Source organism: Chinchilla lanigera, unplaced genomic scaffold (assembly GCF_000276665.1).
Source record: "Chinchilla lanigera isolate Chin_1 unplaced genomic scaffold, ChiLan1.0 scaffold00007, whole genome shotgun sequence".
Classification (NCBI taxonomy): domain Eukaryota; kingdom Metazoa; phylum Chordata; class Mammalia; order Rodentia; family Chinchillidae; genus Chinchilla; species Chinchilla lanigera.
In genome coordinates, this window is record NW_004955408.1 from 30,675,532 (window position 1) to 30,695,679 (window position 20,148).

Genomic DNA, 20,148 nt, shown 5'->3' on the forward strand with positions numbered 1-20,148 from the left:
CAGAGGAATTAAATGACCCCCTCTGCCTTAGGTGCCCATTCCTCTTGGCGCCACTGCTGAGCCATTTGCATTCTTCCTTGGGCTAGTGTTACTATCTATGCAGCTGCTTCCTTGACTTGGGGGTGCCCAGTAGTAGGGCTGGCACAGAACCCCACATATCGTAGGCAGCTATTCAGTATTTGCCAAATTAAATTGAGAGTTTTCAGACTCTCAATGAGGAAATTTCCATACTGTTCTAGGGCCAGCACCATGCATACATATATATATATATAACACATATATTATCTAAATTATATTGCATGTTATCTATATAGATATACAGTGAAGCAGGGCCTGCAGCAGTTGAGAGCTTGGCTTCAAACCCAAGCTCTGCCAATTATTATTCACATGGCCTCTGGGAAGTGCCTCTGAACTTTCTGATGCTCGGCATCCCTTCTGCAAAGAGGGGGTAGCAATATCTCATTGCTGGCTGTGCAGCCTAAGCAGCATACTCCTTGGCACACAGTAAGTGCTCACTTAGCCCTGGCTGCTATTGTGATTATCATCATTATCACAAATAATAATATAGTATCAGTTGAGGGTACTGCCCTGGTAGGAAAGTACTTACTAAGAAATATGCAAGTAAATGGAACATTAGGGTTTCTTGTCTGTGGAAGACTGCTGATCTGATTAGTGCGTATATATCGTTAGTCTTTAAAAGCCAATCAAAAATTAATTTGTGCATGCATGAAGCCCTAGGTTTGATCCCCCGAACTGCAAAAAAAAAAAAAAAAAAAAATTTTCTTCCACATTAATGGTTTTTGAGAAAGTCAAAACCATTTCCCACAGAAGCAGATGTCCTGAAATGAATTTGGATTTTGCTGGCTGTGCTCTTCTTTCAGATATCAGGTGGCAGCCAGGGCTCAGCCCAGAGGAGGCCGGCTTTCTCTCAGTGTTTGCTGGAGCCAGTAGGACACAGATCTGATAGAGGTTGTCAGATCTGGGAAGAACAATCGACTTTCTAAGCAGAGCCCCTTGCAGGAGTCTCGCGGTGCCGCGTTACATTTGTAAATGCCAGCGCGCTGCTAAGCACGTCCCCATGAATAGAAGTGTTTTGATGTTTTGTTTTTGGTCGGAGATTGAAGTCCAGTGTCTTGGGACCCAGTGACTTCGGCTGACCTTCCTGCTACATGGACAGGGCTAAATTTCAACCCCTGGAGGCTTCTGCACACAAAACCTCATGCCTTGCAAGGGCAGGTGCAAGGAAACCCGGTGGAAATCTGAAATCTTCGCTGCTTCAGAGACCCGAGCTCGCTTCTGTCAAAGGAATTAGGTTTCACAAGCCCTTTTTAATGTAGAAAGCGTATCATTAAGGGAATCTGGACAGGGAAACTTATTAAAACTGCTGCCTATAGCAGAGAAAATGCTGTGATGCCTGAAGACATTCAAGGGCTGATGGTGGTGTCTTTATGTGTAATGATTCTCGTATCTTAGCAAATGATTGCTCCACTAGACAGACTGTCTTCTAGATGCATATGACTCTGTTATTTTAGGTCTTGTTGGTTCTGGAAATTCTGTGTCTCTCAAAACTTGCATTCCAGTTTTGAAATGAGAAGAGATTTTTCATTTCAAATGTTTTAACTGAATAAGCAATTGTATAAAACTTTAAGTTTACTTTCTCACCATTTCTGAGCTACCGTTGACATTTCTAAGTTCTCCAATCTGAAGTTTTTGTCCATAGCTAGTTTTTGTACCACTTTGATCGATGTGTAGTGCAATCAATTTCCTCCTAGTATTTTATTCAAGCTTTAGGTGCTTAAATAGTCTTAGTGATTATTCGTAGTGATCACACCCTTTTATGATATTATTCTGTTCTTCTCTGCTAAGTTACTCCTCTGGTTTGAGTATCAGAAGTTGTCGATGTATGTGGATTATTTTTATCTTTGTTCATGAGTTTCTTTTCCCTTTCCTTAGTATTTTCTTTAGCTACCTTCGTAAAGGAGACTGAGGGAGGCTCTGATATTTGCAAGGGCCCTCTAGTGTTGTATCCCTGCCCTTTGCCTTTCCTTAACAACTCTGAGCTTCTTCAGTCCCTCTCTGCGCTCTGGCCATGGACTTCATGTGCCCGTTGGTCTCGTGTAGCCCATGAGCAGGGAGCCTGCTACATATGTTCTTCATTCTCTGGGAAGAGTTTCATGTAAGAGCCTAAGTTGACTAAACTCAAAAGGGTGTCACAGGAGCTCTACCCTAAAAAAGAAAAAAATCACTAGGCATAGTGGCACTGTAGTCTCAGTAGTTGGGAGGCTGAGACAGGAGGATCACCAGGAGTTCAAGGCCAGCTTGTGGTACATAGTGAATTCAAGGCCAGCCTGAACTATATAGTAAGACCCTATCTCAAAAAAAAAAAAAAAAAAATTGATCCCCTCATGACATATTGTGTTAAATACTCATTCTCTGGAGAGTCATGCTGCTCAAATTATTGTTAACCAGTCGTTGTTTTCGAGACAACAATGTTGCTGAGATCGAAGTTCCTTGTGGTGCAGGATTGAGTGCTTTCTAAGGTGTAAGAATTCTTGGTATTTTGCTGAGAGTTTCTGACTAGAAAAGGTCAATTGTGCCCACTATCATTCTGAAAGGAAACATCTTTAGAGCTTCATAAATGTCATGTGATTGGGCCGCTGGCTTTCTGTGGTCACCTCCGCCACTTCCCTCCTGCCTCACTGGGCTCAATGGACCCTGTCCTCCCTGCTCAGCCATGTTCCCTCTGCTTGGAGAACTTGTCTCCATGAAGCTTAGAGGTCCCCACTCCTAAGAGGCCTTTCCTGACCATGACTTCCAGTCATTTCCATCCACTCTTTAGTGCATTGTCTTTCTCAAATTTTATGGTTATTTAATTTTTTTTAACTCATGTAGCTGCTTTGATGTTGACTGTCTCTCCCACCATTAGATATGTCCCAGGAGAAGAAGGGTCCTCTCTGTCTTAGCCTCCCAAATCCTAGAACTGAGCTAGGCATACAGTAGGCACTCAGTAAATGTTTATTGAATAGGTGAATGGATCCCTTGCTTAAGAAGCATTTACTAAGTGCTCTTAGGTAGGGACTGTGGAATTCAAAAATTTGGAATCACACACACAGTATATTCTTAATAAATGCTGGTGCTGATATGGCTGTCTCACAGGTCAGTGGTCAGCCTGGAAAGATTAGGCCCACATTCCTGGCTAATTTTTGCACAACTGTTTTGCAAGTGGCAGGCTCAGCTCCCTGAGAGACACTCTGAAGATGTTTAGTGCATGTGCCCTGTGCAAAGAGAACACTCATTAGGTATATTCATTCATTTTATTCATTTGGCCAGTACTTGCATAGTTCTGTTAAGAACTCTGAGCTTAAGATTTCGTTCTAACATGCTACACAGTAAATTGAAAAGTTTTATGTTTATAAAAGATAAGTATCTTTGGATAGGAGAAGAATGGTTTGTCCCTCATAGCAGTAACAATAACCAGAGTATAAGCATTTTGATAATGATTCTTTATGCTCTGGTCTCCATACGGTGACACAAAGCAGGCCAGATGATACCTGCATGCTTAGTGACTTACAGGAGAGGGGTCCTGAACTTAGGGAACCTGGTTCTTTTTTAGTAGGCAATCTGTCTGCCCATTGCTCTGGAGGGATACACCATCTCTATCTTCTAAAGATGTCTGATATACAAGTATCTTTGAAAAAATAGTTCAGAACAAAGAGTAGTCAGTGTGAGCCCAAGATGTACACAAATGCTTGTGTCCCACATAGAATCATCTGACAAGAAACCTCATCCTCAAATTGTTAGACGAATGTGGTGTGTTCAGCATTATATTGTTGACTAAGTTACAGTTTCTATTATTAGAATTTCATGCCTTCTTGCAAGGGAATAAATTGGTAGGGCAGTACAGCAGTTAAGTGCTTGTGCTCTGAACTCAGATACCTGAATTTAAGTCCTACTCCATCACTTCTTAGCTTTGCAGCCCTTCCCTAAACTAGAAATAAGAGGGTTATTGTGATTATTTTCCTGTGCAGTGTAAAGTGCTTGGCTTGGTGCCTAATCCCTGGCAAGTATCCAGATAAATGTTAATTACTGGGTGGACTGTATGAAATTGCCATTTCTATAGTTCAAATGTCAGCAATTTAAGATGGTTTGATCTGGTCATACAGTCACTATTCTTAATCTTTTGCTTGGTTACAAGTCATGAGGCAGAAATGATTGTGATGTGAGGTGTGCTCCTGGTCAGGTGAGGCCAGCCTAAAGGGGCAAGAAAGTATCTGAGAAAAAGAAATGGACTTGGAGCCAGATGCAGCTCTGAGCCCCACCTTCTCCTCTCATTAACCCTGTGACCTTGGGTGAGCCACTTAACCTCTGAGCCCCTTGCCTCATCTGTGCTACAGATACAATAATCCCTTCTACTTCACTGGACACTGTGAGGCTAATGTCTGATGATGGATGTGAAATTGCTTTGTAAACTGGAAGGCACTGTACTCAGGTACTCATGCTCAGTAGGGAGAATTCTTGAAGGCAGTTAAATTTGAGTCTGGGCTTGAACCAGCTCATCATTAGGTATAATTTAATATCCCTTTTATGTCCTCTAATCACAGTTGTACATTTGAAGTATAACATTGGCCCCTGAACCCAAATTGCTGCCTTAGAATCAAGTTACATCGGTCAGGTTTGTATCTAAGGCCTTCAGCCTTCAGCCCTGGAGGGGCCATCTGGTGACCAAAAAGAGATCATTTCATTATAAAGGGGAATGGGCTTGCAGCTAGATCAGTCAATAGCTAACATTTATCAAACTCTTTCAATGAGCTACGGCCAGTTTTATCTCTTTACATTAATCACTTCTCATTGAAACATTGAAATAACCTATGATATAGGTGGGCCCTATCATTACCCTCCATTTCACAGATGAGGAGACTAAAGGGAAATGAAATTAAAGATCAGGAGCTGTCAGAACTGGAGCAGTGAGTTACTTTGCCTGGCTATTCTCAATAAAAGTCAGGTCACCCATCCTCACTTTACCATACAAAAGGGAGGCCCAAGAGTCATCTTTTTGAAGATCTGTAGATGTTCATTCTGCTACCACTGTAATTGCTGATGGAGGTCTTACTCATTTCCACATATATCCAAGGAAAACAAGCTTTGTGGAGAATTTACAGACTGCTAGAATGGTCTACCTCTCCATCTCTGGTAGGGTACCTGCTCAGAAAGTACGAACTTTTACCCTTACATAAGCCTCTCTTTTATAGCCACCCTCTGTCGTATGAAAAGTAATGCTCTGTCTGCTTGGTTTGTCCATATATTTTGAGCCTATGCTTTCTCAAAAAATACCTGGCTTGTAGCTCTTTCTGGTACTAAAATATCAGCCCTAAGTGAGCAAACAGCTCGTGCTTAGAAGATCCTAGACAATTAGGTTAAGACTTAGCTTCTATCATGGGGAGACACAATGACACAGTGGCTTAAAGTACAAAGTGTATATCTCATTCATACTGCAGTCTAAGAGAAGCTTTCCAGGCTGCCAGGTGGCTCTGCTCTGTACAGCTATCCAAGGATGTAGTTTCCTTCCAAGTCATCCCACCATTCCTAGGGCAGTGCTTCTCAAACTCTACGGGGTGAAGGACATAAGTTCTACGATTTCAATTCACTATGAGTTAAAACTTTGTGTAAAGTATTAAAAAAAAGAATTACTGAAAGAATGAAAAGAAAAAAACCAAAACATATAAGCCACAAGGCTAAAGTGTTTTATTACTAGATATGATGCACACATATTACTTAAATTGCTGGCTGTTACTACGTGTACTTTCTCAATGTCTGCACTTATGTCTTCATAGATTACTATTGGAAGTCCCTTTGAGTAGCACTGTTCCAGGGCTTTATCACATCTTCCTGGCTCAAGCCATGTTGCCATCATGTCCAGGTGATGATCATGGGAAAGGGGAACAGATTGTGGAGGAGTCTCCCTCCTCCCACATGAATATATATATGTGTGTGTGTGTGTGTGTGTGTGTGTGTTACTTTGTCATGCTTAAAATTATGCATTATTGATGTATAACATATAAAATAGAACTCACACTTTTAAGATGTACAGTTATGTGAGTATTGACAAACTGTGTCAGAACTATCAAAATAGAGATATGGATATTTCTGTCACTGCCCCCAATCAATGATCTCATGTTTTACTTTGAGTTAATCTTCTTCCACTCTTGTCCCTAGAAATCAGTAATCTGATCTGCCCCTATGGTTTTAAGTTTTCTAAATACCATATAAATGGAATTATATAGTATTTTGAATGGGGATTTTTTCCCACAGAGCATAATACTTATGAAAATCTTCATGTTCTTGCATTTATCAAGTAATTTTAATTGGAGAGAAACAGTTTCTTTAACCACTCTGTCGATGGCAACTGGGATCACCCAACAGAGTGTGGATACATACAAATATTTGCATAGTGGTCTTCATGAGAACATGTGTTTTCTTTTCTTCACAATGTATTTTAACATCACCGTGATTAATTTGAACATAAAGCAATTTTAATTCTAGGTGCACACCTCATTCCTATGCTGCAAACTGCTTTTCTTGACAAGTGAAGAGGCACTGTAGTTCAAAGAGATGTGGTTAAGGCTATTCCCTGAGTAGTGTTCGTAAATATTACACAATTTTTTGTCAGGTTGCAGCCTTTGTTTCCAATTTAGTAATTGCTGGTATGGAATCAGATATTAACAATGACAATTTATTTGGTTTGGTTTGTTTTTAAAGTAAATTTAATAGCAACTGAGGTTCTGGATCAAACCCTTGGGAGCAAGATCCAAGTTCTGTTACTTATAGATTGGTATGTAAATGTCAAGTAATTAAATAACTAGCACAAGGTACTGCACTTTTGATTGTAGTATTTGGCAGAACTGGAAGGCAAGGATGCGTGCTCTGTGTTGAAGGTAACGTGGACAACAGAAAGCTGACACCAGGAGAAGACAAAATTTCTCACGAAGTTTTCATAGTCCTGCACATATCTGCCATCACCACCACCATAACCTGCCATATCATGTTTTATGGTAACCTTTAGTCCCTCTCCAGAAACTATTTCTATCTTCTTATTTTGGCTTTGCTTCGTTGTGCTGTTCTTGTTTGCCAGTGAATTGGAGATCTTTTTCAAGTCATTCATTTGCTCTGAAATACACACAGTTCTAACTAAGGCCCTCCAACAAGTGGTATAGTACAGTGACGTTTCATATTGTACAATTTATCTTTAATAATTTTCCACGCTCTGTGAAATCATCTCTGAAAAAAGTGGGTTCCATTCCATAACTATTTTTAACACCAAAGAGTTTATTTTTCTGATTCAGTATCTGACTCTTTTGTTTTAGCCAGTTTATCTGTGTTTTTCTAGTGCTAACACTTTAAGGTCTTCTAACCTCTCTTCAATGTTTACTTGTCTTTTCTGTTGCTGCTTTTCCTTTTTTCTCCGATTTTTTTTTCTTTAGAAATTTTTATTTCTGGTTTGACTTTTGCTCCCTCTTTTTTTTCTGTCATCATCATCATCATCATCCCAGTTATCCTTAACATCCTCGTGCCCCCGCCCAGCCCTTTGCATACAGGGATTCCTGTGGAGAAAGTGTCATGTCCCGGGAGTCACACAGCCCAGGACTGCCACTATCTTGAGCCTGGTGTGCAGGTGTGCGTGTGCGAGGGGATAGCACGAAGTCAGTGCAAGGGAAGGCAAATCACTGGATTTGCTGTAGTCAGTTCACAGAGCCACAGAGCAGACTGGGATACTGGCTGACTTTGGGTGGGGGAGGGGCAAGGATCTGTCCCCCTCTCTGAACAGGTGCTTTCTCTCTTTCTTTTTTTTTTTTTTCAGTCGTTTTAAAACAGGGTCTCCCCGTACAGTTTAGTTCAGGCTGGCCTTGAGCTCACTTTGTAGCCCAGGCTGGTCTTGTACTCACAATGATCCTCCTACCTCAGCCTCCCAAGTGCTGGTATTATAGGCATGTGCCATGATGCCGGGCTGAACAGGTACTTTCATTTTGCTTATGTCTACATCTAGAAGTAGAATTGCTGTGCCACATGGTGAATGTCTATTTAGCTTCGTGAAAAGCTGCCCACCTATTCCAAAGTGGTTGTTCCATTTTGTACTCTCACCAGGATTACATGAGTGCTTGAGTTATCCATAATCTTAGACAACAGTTAGTGTTCTCAGTTGTTTCATTTTTAGCCATTGTAAGGTAGGAATTGTGGAGTCATGATAATTTCATTATTGCCTTAACTTTCATTTCTGTAATGATTAGTTGTATTGAAGATCTGTGTATGAGATGGTTTGCCAGCTTTCTTTGGTGGAGGACCCAGTTTTCTTTAGCTTACTTTTCTTTCTTTCTCTTTATTTTTTAGTTAAATTTTGGTTTTTAAGTTGAATTTTGGTTTTCTTTATTTTTAGTTGAATTTTATTTATTCTTTATTTTTTAGTTGAATTTTAGTTTTTAAGTTGAATTTTGGTTTTCTTTATTTTTAGTTGAATTTTATTTATTCTTTATTTTTTAGTTGAATTTTAGTTTTTAAGTTGAATTTTGGTTTCCTTACAGTGATTTTGAGAGCTCTTTTTAAAAAATTTCCGTCCTTTGTTGTATCTTCTTGTTATTACCTTAAATGCACCACGAGGTCCCATACCCTAGGGCACTGAACTGTTAACACCATGTGCTTGCACTGGGATGGGGAGAGGCCAGAGGGTCTTTCTTTGCTCCTATAACTTTGATGCCCATTTCTGGCATCTCTATGCTCTCCTTCCACCTCCAGCACTTGCTTGGTACTCAGCACTGCCTCATAATGGGGGTCCAGCCTTCCTCTTGGTCAAGCCCTATGTGTCTTGGCTTCCTGACTGGAAATTTCCAGCCCCTCATCACCCTGGCAGCCTGACTCTGTCTTGTATCTGTGGTTGCTCTTGGGAAGAGCTCTTTTTTCTCCCTGCAGAAGCAGACCTCTGTTCTGTGTTGGCGCAGGATCCTGGCCCCAGCGGTAGGGTACTTGCTGTGCTTCTCCTCCAGCAGCAGTTGGCCTTGGCTTTTGTCCTGAAGCTGAGACAGTTCTCTACCCCTCTACCAAAATGGATGAGTTTGGTTTTCATTCTTCTCCAATGCCAATATTTTCACGTAGTCTGAGGAAAGTAGTATCCCTTCCTCAGTGGCTTAATGCTTTTGCTTTAAGGATGGAAGTGTCTGGGAAAGTGAGTAGACTTATGCCTATTCTTAAGCATCAAAATACCTCCTGAACGCCTCTGCCTCCGAGTCTCCAAGGTTGGCCTGGCCTTTCTGTGAACACTCGGTAGAGGCCCATAGATATGAGTTTGCAAGTAGGTATGAACTCTTCTACTACAAATTGACATCGTTGTCTATACTTGATTTTCTTACAATTTCAGCTGATTTGTTCTTACCTACCTTAAACTACTTTCTCTCTTGTGCTTTACCCGAGGTGAAATAATCATATGCCTTGCATTCCATAGAAAGGCTTTCTCCTTTTAGTAATTTAATTACCTTGTTAGATCAGCTCTCTGATTGGATCAAGAAATGTTATGATTTTATAAATTATCTGGATTTCTCTCACTTTTATAGTAGGGTAATGTTCTTTGCAACTTTCTACACTTGACACAAACATGCAAATTCTGACTCTTATCTTAAACTCTTACTCTCAGGGGTACTCACATTTCTTCTCATGATCCAATGAAAACAGCCTGGTAATATGGTTATGTTTTCCTGCAAAGGATTCTGGGAATGTAGTCTTATCATGTGCCAGGAAGAAGGGAAGAATGGGATGCAGTGAATAACCAGTTCCAAACTAGTGAGATCTCAAATAATTCTGGGCTTAGAGTAATTGGAAATCACTATAAAACAGTAAGGTTTACTGGTGATGTTAGCCCTGTTAAGAGGGTAAGAAATCTAAAAGGAGAGAGGCCCAGGATTCTCCTTATGTGTATCCTGTGACTATTTGACAAAGATATGTTAGGGGGAGGTGTTCAAGTCAATGCACACCAGGGCTCCAACTTTACTGAGGCCATGTGGGGAACCAATTGGGCTTTGTGGGAATCACAAAGCCAGGCAAGCCCACAAGTTCTCAGCTGCAGCTGTTCATATTAGCCTGTTTGACTTTTTTCCTATTATTACATGTTTGCCACACATAATGATGACATTTACCAAGGGGAGTAGGTACATGTATATAGCACATCTTAATTCTCTTCTTCATCCTCTCCTCGATCCACTCCCTCCCTGCTCCTTCCAATTCTTGATTCCTTTCCCCTTTGCAAAAGCTCTAGTTTCATTTTTAATTCTTTTTTTTTTTTTTTTAAAAAAACCCTTTCTTTTCCCTTTTTCTGACCTCATCCTTCTCTTGTTCCTCCTTCCATTTGATAAAGATCTCCCTACTCCTTATTTATTTAAGTTTTATTTTTCTTGTTATTTATATCTGTTTTTTGAGTTTCTCATATAAAAGAAACCATGTGATATTTAAGCTTGTGTGTCTGATTTATTTCACATAATATAATGGTCTCAAGATGCATACACTTACCTACGAATGCCTCAAGTTTATCTTTCTTTATGGCAGAATAGTACTCCATTGTGTATAAATACCATATTGTCTTTATCTATTCCTGCTAATGGGCATATGGGCCATTTCTGAATTGTGCTGCTGTAAACATGGGTGGGATATGAGTGTATCACTGTAATACAATGGCTTTAACACTTTCAAAAAGATACCTAGAAGAGGAATAGCTGGGTCAAATAGAATTCTATGTTTAGTTGTTGAGTACTCCATATTAATTTCCACCAACACTATAAAGAGGTTTCTTTGAAGAATGTAAATATCTGGGCTTCACTAGATATTTTCTTTGAAGAATTTAAATGTCTGGGCTTCACTAGATAGGGGAAGTGTTTGAAGATGAGGTTCAGGCATCGACATTATTTTTTTACAGAAAGTCTTCCTGGATGCTTCTGGTGTACACAGCTTTGTGTATCTCTGGCTTGGTCTGTGCTAAAACAAAAGTAAGGTGATAAGTTCTCTTGGCCTGAAACACCCTTTCCCCTCCTCAACCCCCACAGCCACACACATAGCAAGTGCTGTCTGCCTGTGGGTTTATGGCCTTCTCTCTAGAAGAAAAGTGGGTAGGACATGGGGAAGGTCTGAACAAAGGCAACTTCAAACTTATCCCTCTGTGGTTTAGACCACCTTCAAACCCTCCCAAGAACAGCTGAGATCCACTTCAGTGATTCTCTCCAGTTGGGAACTGCATTAAAACCCAGGTGAGAGATGGTTTCTAGGCTCTTGGCCTATTCATTTTAGACTTAAGAAGCCTGAGGTTCCTCAGCAACTGATGTGTTCTCAGTATATTAGTGACCGGGAGGTTGACCTCAGTGTGATAGGCACCCAGTGCAGGATGCCTAGGTCTGCCTAGGAGTCTGAGGCTTCCTAGAGGAGATGACCTTAAAGCTGCAGCTGAAGGATGAGTGAGGGTTTGGGTGACCAGAGAGGAGACAAATGGGGAGAAAGACAGACTCTTTGGGGCTTGGGGGATGATGGAAGTGTTCTTGTGGTCCAAGTCTAGGTGATATGGAGAGGTGATATGGGCATATAAGTCAAGGCATCTAATTTATTTCTAGAAATAACTGAGCATAGTTTTTTGGTACCAAGTATGTTTATCAGATTTCTTTAAGGATAAGTTTGGAACAGATTCATGATTCAAGACCTATCTTGTTTTTTGCGTTCTCTCAAAAGCAACCCTAAGAGGAGATATGAGCAGGTAATTCTCATTTGAGGACTCAGCCTTAGGTTGTGGCCACTTTCTTGGTTATGTTGTCCTCATGCAGAAAAAAGATTCTAGAGAAAGGAGAGGTGGAGACAGGGACAAACTGTAAAAGTACAACAAAAGCTGATTGGATATGGTAAAGCTCATGTGTATTAAAATACCATTGGCCAAAATCAGTTTCATGACCGAGGCTATATTAGTCCATTTTTCAATACAATAAAGAAATACAGCTGGATGCTGTGGCACTCTGGGAAGCTGAGGCATGAGGACTGAAAGTTTGAGTCCAGCCTGGCCAACTTAGTGACTTACCACAACTCTATCTCAAAAAAAAGTTTAAAAAGGGCTGGAGATGTTGCTCAACATGAAGCCTTGGGTTTAGCCCCCAGTACTAGAAAAACAAACAAACAAATAAACAAACAAAAATCCTGAGGCTGTTGACTTAGACAAAAAAAGAAGTTTATTTTGGCTTATGGTTCTTGTCCAAAGCGGAGGGCCTGCATCTAGCGATGGCCTCTTGCTGATGGTGTTTCGAGGTAGCTCAGAACATAGGTGGCAAAAAATGGGAGCATATGCATGTGTGTTTTAGTTTCTCTCCCTCTTATAAAGCCACCTAGATTTAATCATGGGGCTTCTGCCCTGGTGACTTTATCTAATCCTAATTACCTCCCAAAGGCCTCAGTCTAACCATAGTTAGATTAAGTTTCCACCTTCTTAATACTTCCCAGTGGGGGCTAAATGTCAACACATGAGCCTTTGGGAGACACATGCAAGCCATGTCCAAACCATAGCAAAGCCAAAAGCAATTATGATGCTGGACAGCGGGATCTTCTGACCTGGAAATTGTTGAAACAAGACGGGGTCAAATGTGCAAGCACACTCCCTCTTGCACAGGCAAGGCTTTACTTGGGGTGGGGGGTTCAGCTGAAGGGCTTCTGCTAAACCGAGTCAGTGTTGGTCAAAGAGACGCTGCTCTCAGAACAAAGAGGTTTTTATTGGTTTGCCACAATGGTCTAAAGTCCTGTAATTTCCACAGTCCAGGGGCATGATTCCAAAAGATGTGTTTTTGGTGTGAGATTTGGGCCATTGGGTGGTTCCAGTCAACTTATTCTAGAAGATGTGAAAATTTTGTGTAGAAGCATCATCATCCTGTGGGTCTGAGTCCTGTGACTGGGCTGAAGACCTCAGGTGGCTGGGTTATTGTGGTTGGTGAAGAAGATAAGGGTGAGGGCAAAAAAGGGGAAAGCAAAAGAAAAGAAAATACATACCAGCACCAAAGGGCAAAAGGCCAAGTTAGCTCTGTATTATAGTCTTGGAAAAAATATTTTTTTAAAGGATCATTATGTCTATGTGCAGAGCTGAGTAGAATCTGACCCAAGGGTCAAGACAGCAAAGGGGACAGACACAATATGAAGACAAAGATGCCAAGCTCTTTATCCCTTTTTAGTCACCCATCAGACATCTGTGGGCTCAAGTGAAGAGTCAGTGCTTTAATAAAAGTGATCTTTGAGTAACCTAGGCAACTGTTATCATAATCCACATGTAGGAGGTGTTAGCCACTGCAAACCTAGTGGGAAAGCAATAATATATCACCTAGATGTGTGACCTCCAAAATAGTGGTTTTTAAGTGTGCTAAGAGCAAATGAAGCCAGCGGGCTTATTTAGATTTTTCCTTGGTGTCAATTTCTCATTTCATGCAAATGTTCTGCTTCTAGGATTTTATTAGAGTCTCATGATGGATCTGTAGAAAAGAACACAAAGATAGAGGAAAAAAAATAAGCCATGTTGTAAAGGGTTATAGTTTATTGCACCCAGGGGTTTATTTTGTCATCCCAGTCTTTTGTCCCATCTCAGTGGTCTCTGTCTCAGTGGGACTAGAAGAACTGTTAATCTACACAGGAGGCAGTGGTAAAGGTGGGGAGGGAACCAACAATTGTGAACAATAGTAAAATCTACCAAGCTATGTGCTGAGTGCCCAGCAGGGGTTTGGGTTGTGTCAGGGTGAGCTTCTCCTAGTAGAACCAAGGAGCATGTTATTGAGAACAAAGTGCAATATTTTAGACATAGTGAAGATCAAATTGAAGTTAAAAAATCAGAAATTTACATCCTTTGCTTGCATTTCAAAGACTTAAGGCCACCTTAGCATAATTTAAGTACACATTGTCCCTCACTCTGAAGGCTGGAAGAAGATATACTGTCAACAATATAGGGGGTGTCATCTGAACAAGAGAGTGCTGCAGAAGGTGGTCCAGTACTCGTATCTGATCCCTACCAGAGAAGATAGTATAAGCTCTCAGCCATCTGAAACTCCAATGTCCAGTATGGGCATCCTGCCTCCAGGGTTGCCTGGCACCTGGCCATTAGCCCAGCAAGCAGCAGGTAAATGTAGTCTAAGTTGAATATTTGTCCTGAGCCATTTTTAGGAAGTGACAGCTTGTGAAATGAGTAGCTGGGATTATAGGCTGTGCCACCCAATCCAGCTTGCCCTTCTTTTGTTAGCCCTGAAGATATAACCGAAGGGGTAGCAGGAATGCTGGAGTCAGATTTCCTAGGTTCAGATCTCAGCTTCCCAATTTACTAGCTGTGTGGCCTTAGGCAAGTTATTTGGCTTCCTTCATCTGTAAAGTAGGGATAATATTATTGACCTAATGAGTTGTGAGAATGAAATGAATTAATATGTGCAGTGTGTTTAAAACAATGCACAGAGGGCTGGGGATCTAGCTCAGTAGCATAAGCACTTGCCTGGCAAGCACAAGGTCCTGAGTTTGATGCCCAGTATGAAAAATAAATAAATAATAAATAAATAAATAAAACAATGCATAGAACAGAGTAAGTGCTATTAAAAACATTAGCTAGGGTGCTGATAATGATGATGATAACGCTGTTACTGAGGACATCACCTACGACATCATCAGTTCCTTTCCCTACCTCCATTATGGGTTTTCTCTGGCCCCAACCCAAAGTTATGATTTTCTTGGGCACCACTCTGTCTTTATCTTATGATGCCACAATTTGTTTCTATCTTTGTTTTTGGTGCTTAAATGAGCAATTTAAGGTCACATTAAACTTTCTGTTTAATATTTGAAAAAGGAAATGGGATCTGCATTTCTGATTCAAATTCTTAAAGTCATTCTTCGTTTGTATCAATTCATGCCCAACAACACATCCTCTTTCTACCTTCAAAATGTATCCTGGTTCTGAGTAGTTTTCACTTAGTAGTTTTCAATATCATTATTGCTATTTCTATCTTTACTATCTCTATCTATCTATCTCTATCTCTAAATCTCCGTCTCCATCTCTCCGGCTCCATCTCATCCCTATCCCTACCCCTATCCCTATCCCTATCCCTATCCTTATCCCTATCCTTATCCCTATCTCTATACCTATCCACATCTGCAGGACTAATGTACAGTTGGGTGCCCGATTTTGCCCTAGCCCCTACAGCCTCTCATCCATATAACAACAGTGTGGCCTTTTTAAAAGTAAGTCAGTTCATTTCACTACCTTGCTCTCAATCCTCCAATCAGCTTGAGAGAAATCCCAAAGTCCATATACTAGTTTACAAGACTCAGCAGGATGAATCCTGTCATTTCTCTTTCCCCTTGCTTATCTCGTGCTTTGCCCCAGCCATGTCAGCATCTTTGCTATTTCTCTAATACACTGTGCATGGCCAGGACTCTTCCCTTGTTCTGCCCATCCCCCATGCTTGTCTCTAAATATTGGCTGGTTTTCTTCCTCACTGTATTAATCACCTTCATGTGACTATACCAAAATACCTGACACCAGATACTTATGAAGTAAAGAGCTCTTTGGTTCTGGAAGATCAAGTCCAGGGCTGGGTGCCCCACTGATCTGGGGCTCTGATCAGGTGGCACATCACAGCAAAACCTGAGGACCTCCCATGAGGTACCACCTGCTGGAGGTCCACAGTACTTCCCAGTAGCACCACCATGGGGACAAAGCCCTTGACATATGAACCCCTGGGGAACACTACCATGTTCAAACCATAGCATTTCTTGGACCTTTATCCAAAAGCCACCCCTTAAGAATCTTTTCCAAAAGAGCATCTCTCTCCTACCCTGACATTTAGATCCCCCTTTTCCATTTTATTTCTTCCTTAGCACTTATCACAAATTTATTTTGTCTTTACCCACTAGAATGTAAGCTCCTTTGGAGCAAGAGCTTTGTCTGTTGTGGTCCCAATGCCTAGAAAGATGCCTAGCACATAGAAGGAGGGTGATGAGAAGAATCATTAAGGAAATGAGAGAGTGAGTGAAATATTTATTATTTCATTGAAATCGTCCCTTTCCTGACTTCCCAAGGGCTCATAAGCGGTGTATAAAATATTTGTATATTATACCAAGACAAAAATAAAGAGATCAAGGGAGAGAATAAATAAGACTACTTAAGTGCATGCTGATTCTTCAGTGGAAGATGATGTCGAGGACAGGGAAATGTGGCTGTCAGCAGGAAGTTCTTTGCTCTATAACTGATTAGTAATCCTTCAGCCTGCCTTCACAGATGCCCAGGACGAATAAGACTTTACTGCAGGAAGAAGTAGGCCCCTGAGTTGGGGATAAGCATTTTAAATCACCTTCCTTCTTTTCTCCTGTTTGAGAGCTCCCAGGGCTACACTCTGATGCTTGCTTCCTTGGAAGAATAGCATTAACTGGCAGGGTAGAGACGCACCCCACCCCAACGATGTCATTAAAGACTTTTCTTTATGGAAAGGTGTTCTGGGTCCTGCACCTTAGAGTTGGGAGTCCATTGTGGCAACCAAATTGGGAATACAGTGTGCTATTCTTTAGTCTTGGTGGTAGTGATGTTTCCCTTGTGTGCAGCTGTATGAGACAAAGCTCCTATTCCAGTCCTTAGCTGGGGCTTTCCCCAAGGATTCTAGGCAATGAAAAACACAATCTGCTGTTCTCTCCTGCTGTCTCAGACAACATCTGCATCATGGTTGAAGAGTTTCTTAGGGGGCCTGTCTTTCTTGAAAACCCAGCCTGGGTCCCTCAGGTTGAAAGGATACAGACCATGTCTTTTTGCTCTAGGAAATGCAAAGCTAGTAATGCAATTCTGACATAGACAGTAGAGCAGACCCCAGGGTGGGCCATTCAAGAGGTACAGCTTTTTTACCCTTGGAGCATTTAGCAGGAACCATTGTTCTTGGTCTTCATAACTTCAGAAACATCTCTTGAAGAATTCTGTCTGCTCTGAGAACAATTATAGGTGTCCAGTTGTCCAGATTTTTCTGCAGTGTTAAGTTTTTTTTATCTGACAGAAGGCACCTTGCTCATAGCTGGGTTCTGTAATGCTTGCTGAGGGCCAGCATAGGCTTCTGTGGATCTAAGTCAGCAAGAGAACACATGCAGAGGGAAAACATTTCCACAAAGGGGAAATGCTGCGGGTAGCCTTGCTCTGTGTCTACTCACCGCTCTAACACCTTAGATAACATTTTTTTCCGAACCTAGTCCCACCTCCTTCACTCGCTGCTAGATAAGTGTATTCTTTATAAAAAGGGGTGGGTAGCCCAGTTGGGGAAAATTTGGTCTTAATGTAGGGTAACAATGTGAGGGCTGGGGAAATAGACAAGGACAACCACTTTAGGAACTACCTTTTGTATCATCCTCATTCTGAATTTGAAAACAAAGTTGCTATTGGCTGGTGCTGTTAGCTAATTGACAGACCACAGACAGATACACTACAGCCAGAAAAGTCCCTGCTGAGATTTCTCTGGCAGCAAATGAAAGCTTTGGCTATGGCCCTGAGGACTGGCTGAGCAGGCCCAGCACAGGCCCTCCCTCTACAGGGACCGCTCCACCACACTTCAGACTGTAGTAGGTATAAATATATGGTGTGGTTAATGGGGCGCAGGCACCCCACCTCATAATTTTAGGCAGCTGCACACCCACTCACTCACAGACACCACACCAGCATAATTCATCCCACACCTCACAGCTAGAGTGACCCCAGCCTCAATAGACAATTTAATGGCATTGCCTACAAATCAATTTTCCCCTCTAAATAGGCTGTTACAAGAGTGGACCTTTCTGCTTGCCCAGCCTAAGCCCACCTGTCACTGGGACTTCCTAACTAGTGGTCACACTATATTGATCTTTTTAATCCTCGCTCTTTGAAACACAGAGCCAGCTGATGTGGAGTTCCTCAAAAGAAAGACTCTCTCGCCGCCCCTACCTCTACAGGTAGCAGCATATCCAGGGCTAATTCCCCACTAAAAAGTCTTAATTGGCTTATGGGGTGCCTGAGAGATTGCCCTTGTGTTTACATTGTGAAAGGAAATGATGGATCCCAAACACCCTGGCCTGTCTTTATCTGGTTCTTGGTGAAAATCAGGTGCATTTTATTTTATAATTGTTTTTGAAACAGGACGGGAGGGTTTGGAGGTGGATGGAGATAATGTTTCACTTTCGTCATTGAGCCACCAGAGGAAGGGAAGAAAAAGCCCGAGACACTGAGATTAGGTAGGAAACTTGGTGACTTTTTTAGTTTTTATTTACATGAAGCATCTGCAGTACAAAAATGTAAACTTCCATAGCTCATAATAATAAACTCTTTATATACAAAAATACATTTTCATATGAATGAAGTATCTTGAATAAATTAAAGTACCCTCCAGCCCAGTGCCTGAATAGCTACCAAGCGCTTGGGTCCTTCCTAGAGCTCGACTCTAGTGGTGGGGGTCAGGATCCATAATGCATGAAGCCCATTCCTTGTGTCTCCTTTTTAAGCCTTTTCATTGTATTGTCAGCCGGCTCAAACCGAATTGTCATGCTCGTTTTTCTTCATTAGAGTTCTACAAATTGTAAAATTGACTTTTCACCTCGTCTTCAGGGGCTCATCTGTCCCTTTTCCAAATCACACTGAAGTGGTGGCTGGGGTCAGTTCTGAGCCAGCCACAAAGGAGGTTTTTGTGGAGTTCAGAAAGTGCAAAAGGAAAGGCCAGGCTGAGGGCGGGCAGGAGGGGGTTGCTGAAGTCTGGAGAAACAGACCAAGGGACAGCCTCAACGAGGGTGCAGCGACCTAACAAGCTTCTCAGGTATCCCCCAACCATTTGAAAGCTCCCGCTCCCTCCCTCCGCCTGGAGTAGGGGTCCTGAGGCCGCAGCTGGGTTCCGGGTTATTGCCTGTTGACTGGGGAAAGAGGAAGGTAACGGTGTCTGCAGAGGGCCTAGTGGTAAGGGACGAAACACGGTGTGGTGTGGAGCAAGTCTTTGGGCAGGCCAGGGAAGGAGAAAAGGGGGTCGCCAGTGCCGTAGGGGAAGTCTTCCGACGCAGCAGGACTACTGGGGTCAGAGAGTGGTGAGGCGGCGGCGGCGCAGGGGGAGGAGGCAGCACCGGAGCCCCAGGACTCAGAGTCGCTGGCCGGGCTCGGGGGCCGGGGCAGGCAGGGCGCGCACTGCGGAGACAGGAGACGCTCCCGGGCACCGCCCCCGGGCAGCCCTTGATCGGCCAGGCGCAGTGTCTCGGCCAGCGCCCAGATGTAGTTGTAGGCGAAGCGCAGCGTCTCGATCTTGGTGAGCTTGGTGTCGTCGGGGAAGGAGGGCAGCACGCTGCGCAGCGCGTCCAGCGCCGCGTTCAGGTTGTGCATGCGGTTGCGCTCACGGTCATTGGCCTTGACGCGCCGGCTTCTGCGCAGGGAGTGCAGCAGCGCCTCCGAGCGCACTCGCACGCGACCCCGGCGCCGCCGCCGCTCCTGCTCCTCGTCCTGAGCCCCTGGAACATCAGACGCTGCGGGCATCCCTCGGGCACCCCTGCGGGCGGGCGCGGGCGGCCCCGAGACGGGGGCTGGAGATTGGAACCTGGCACAGTCCTCCTCGTCGGTGAGGAAGCCGGACAGGTCGCTGCTGCTGGCGCAGTCGAGGTCGGAGAGGCAGGTCTCCAGAGGTGCTGGCATCGCTGCGGTGTGCAGGATCGACGGATGGATCGAACGATGACTAGATGGCAGAAGCCCGGCTGAGGGCAGGCCCGCTGGGTCTAGTGGGGCACTTAAGTTCTGAGTGGCCCGGGGTTACTTTGTGCCCGCTGCGGGCGCGGGGGGCCTTGAAAGGCGCAAGAGCGCAAGGGGAACTTGGCTTGCCTTCTCGCCTCGCCTGCAGGGGCCACGCGCCGGGCTGGTCTCCCGAGTGATGTCGCCTGCGATCTGATCAGCTCGTGTGAGCACCGAGTGTGGCACACGACTGGCCTCAGGACCCTTTAAGTACCCGACGCAACAATGGGAGCCCCCCTCCCCAGCCACCTCCACCCCTGAGGCAGCTCGGGTGAATGGAGCGCGGCGGCAGGTCAGCCCCGTGCGGCGCCCGGCTATTTGCATAATTTATGCCCGCGGGAGGCCACCCCCGCCCCTCCCCCTCC

The 20,148-nt window shown here is 43.3% G+C and overlaps 1 protein-coding gene across 1 annotated transcript; it reads right to left on the reverse strand.

The window, feature by feature from the left end:
• Positions 1 to 18,361: 18,361 nt before the first annotated feature.
• Positions 18,362 to 19,922, reverse strand: Neurog1 (neurogenin 1). Its single transcript, XM_005376476.2, has one exon. It carries the CDS (start codon positions 19,688 to 19,690, stop codon positions 18,965 to 18,967), a length of 726 nt encoding a protein of 241 aa, XP_005376533.1. The 5' UTR covers positions 19,691 to 19,922; the 3' UTR covers positions 18,362 to 18,964.
• Between the last annotated feature and the right edge of the window lie 226 nt (positions 19,923 to 20,148).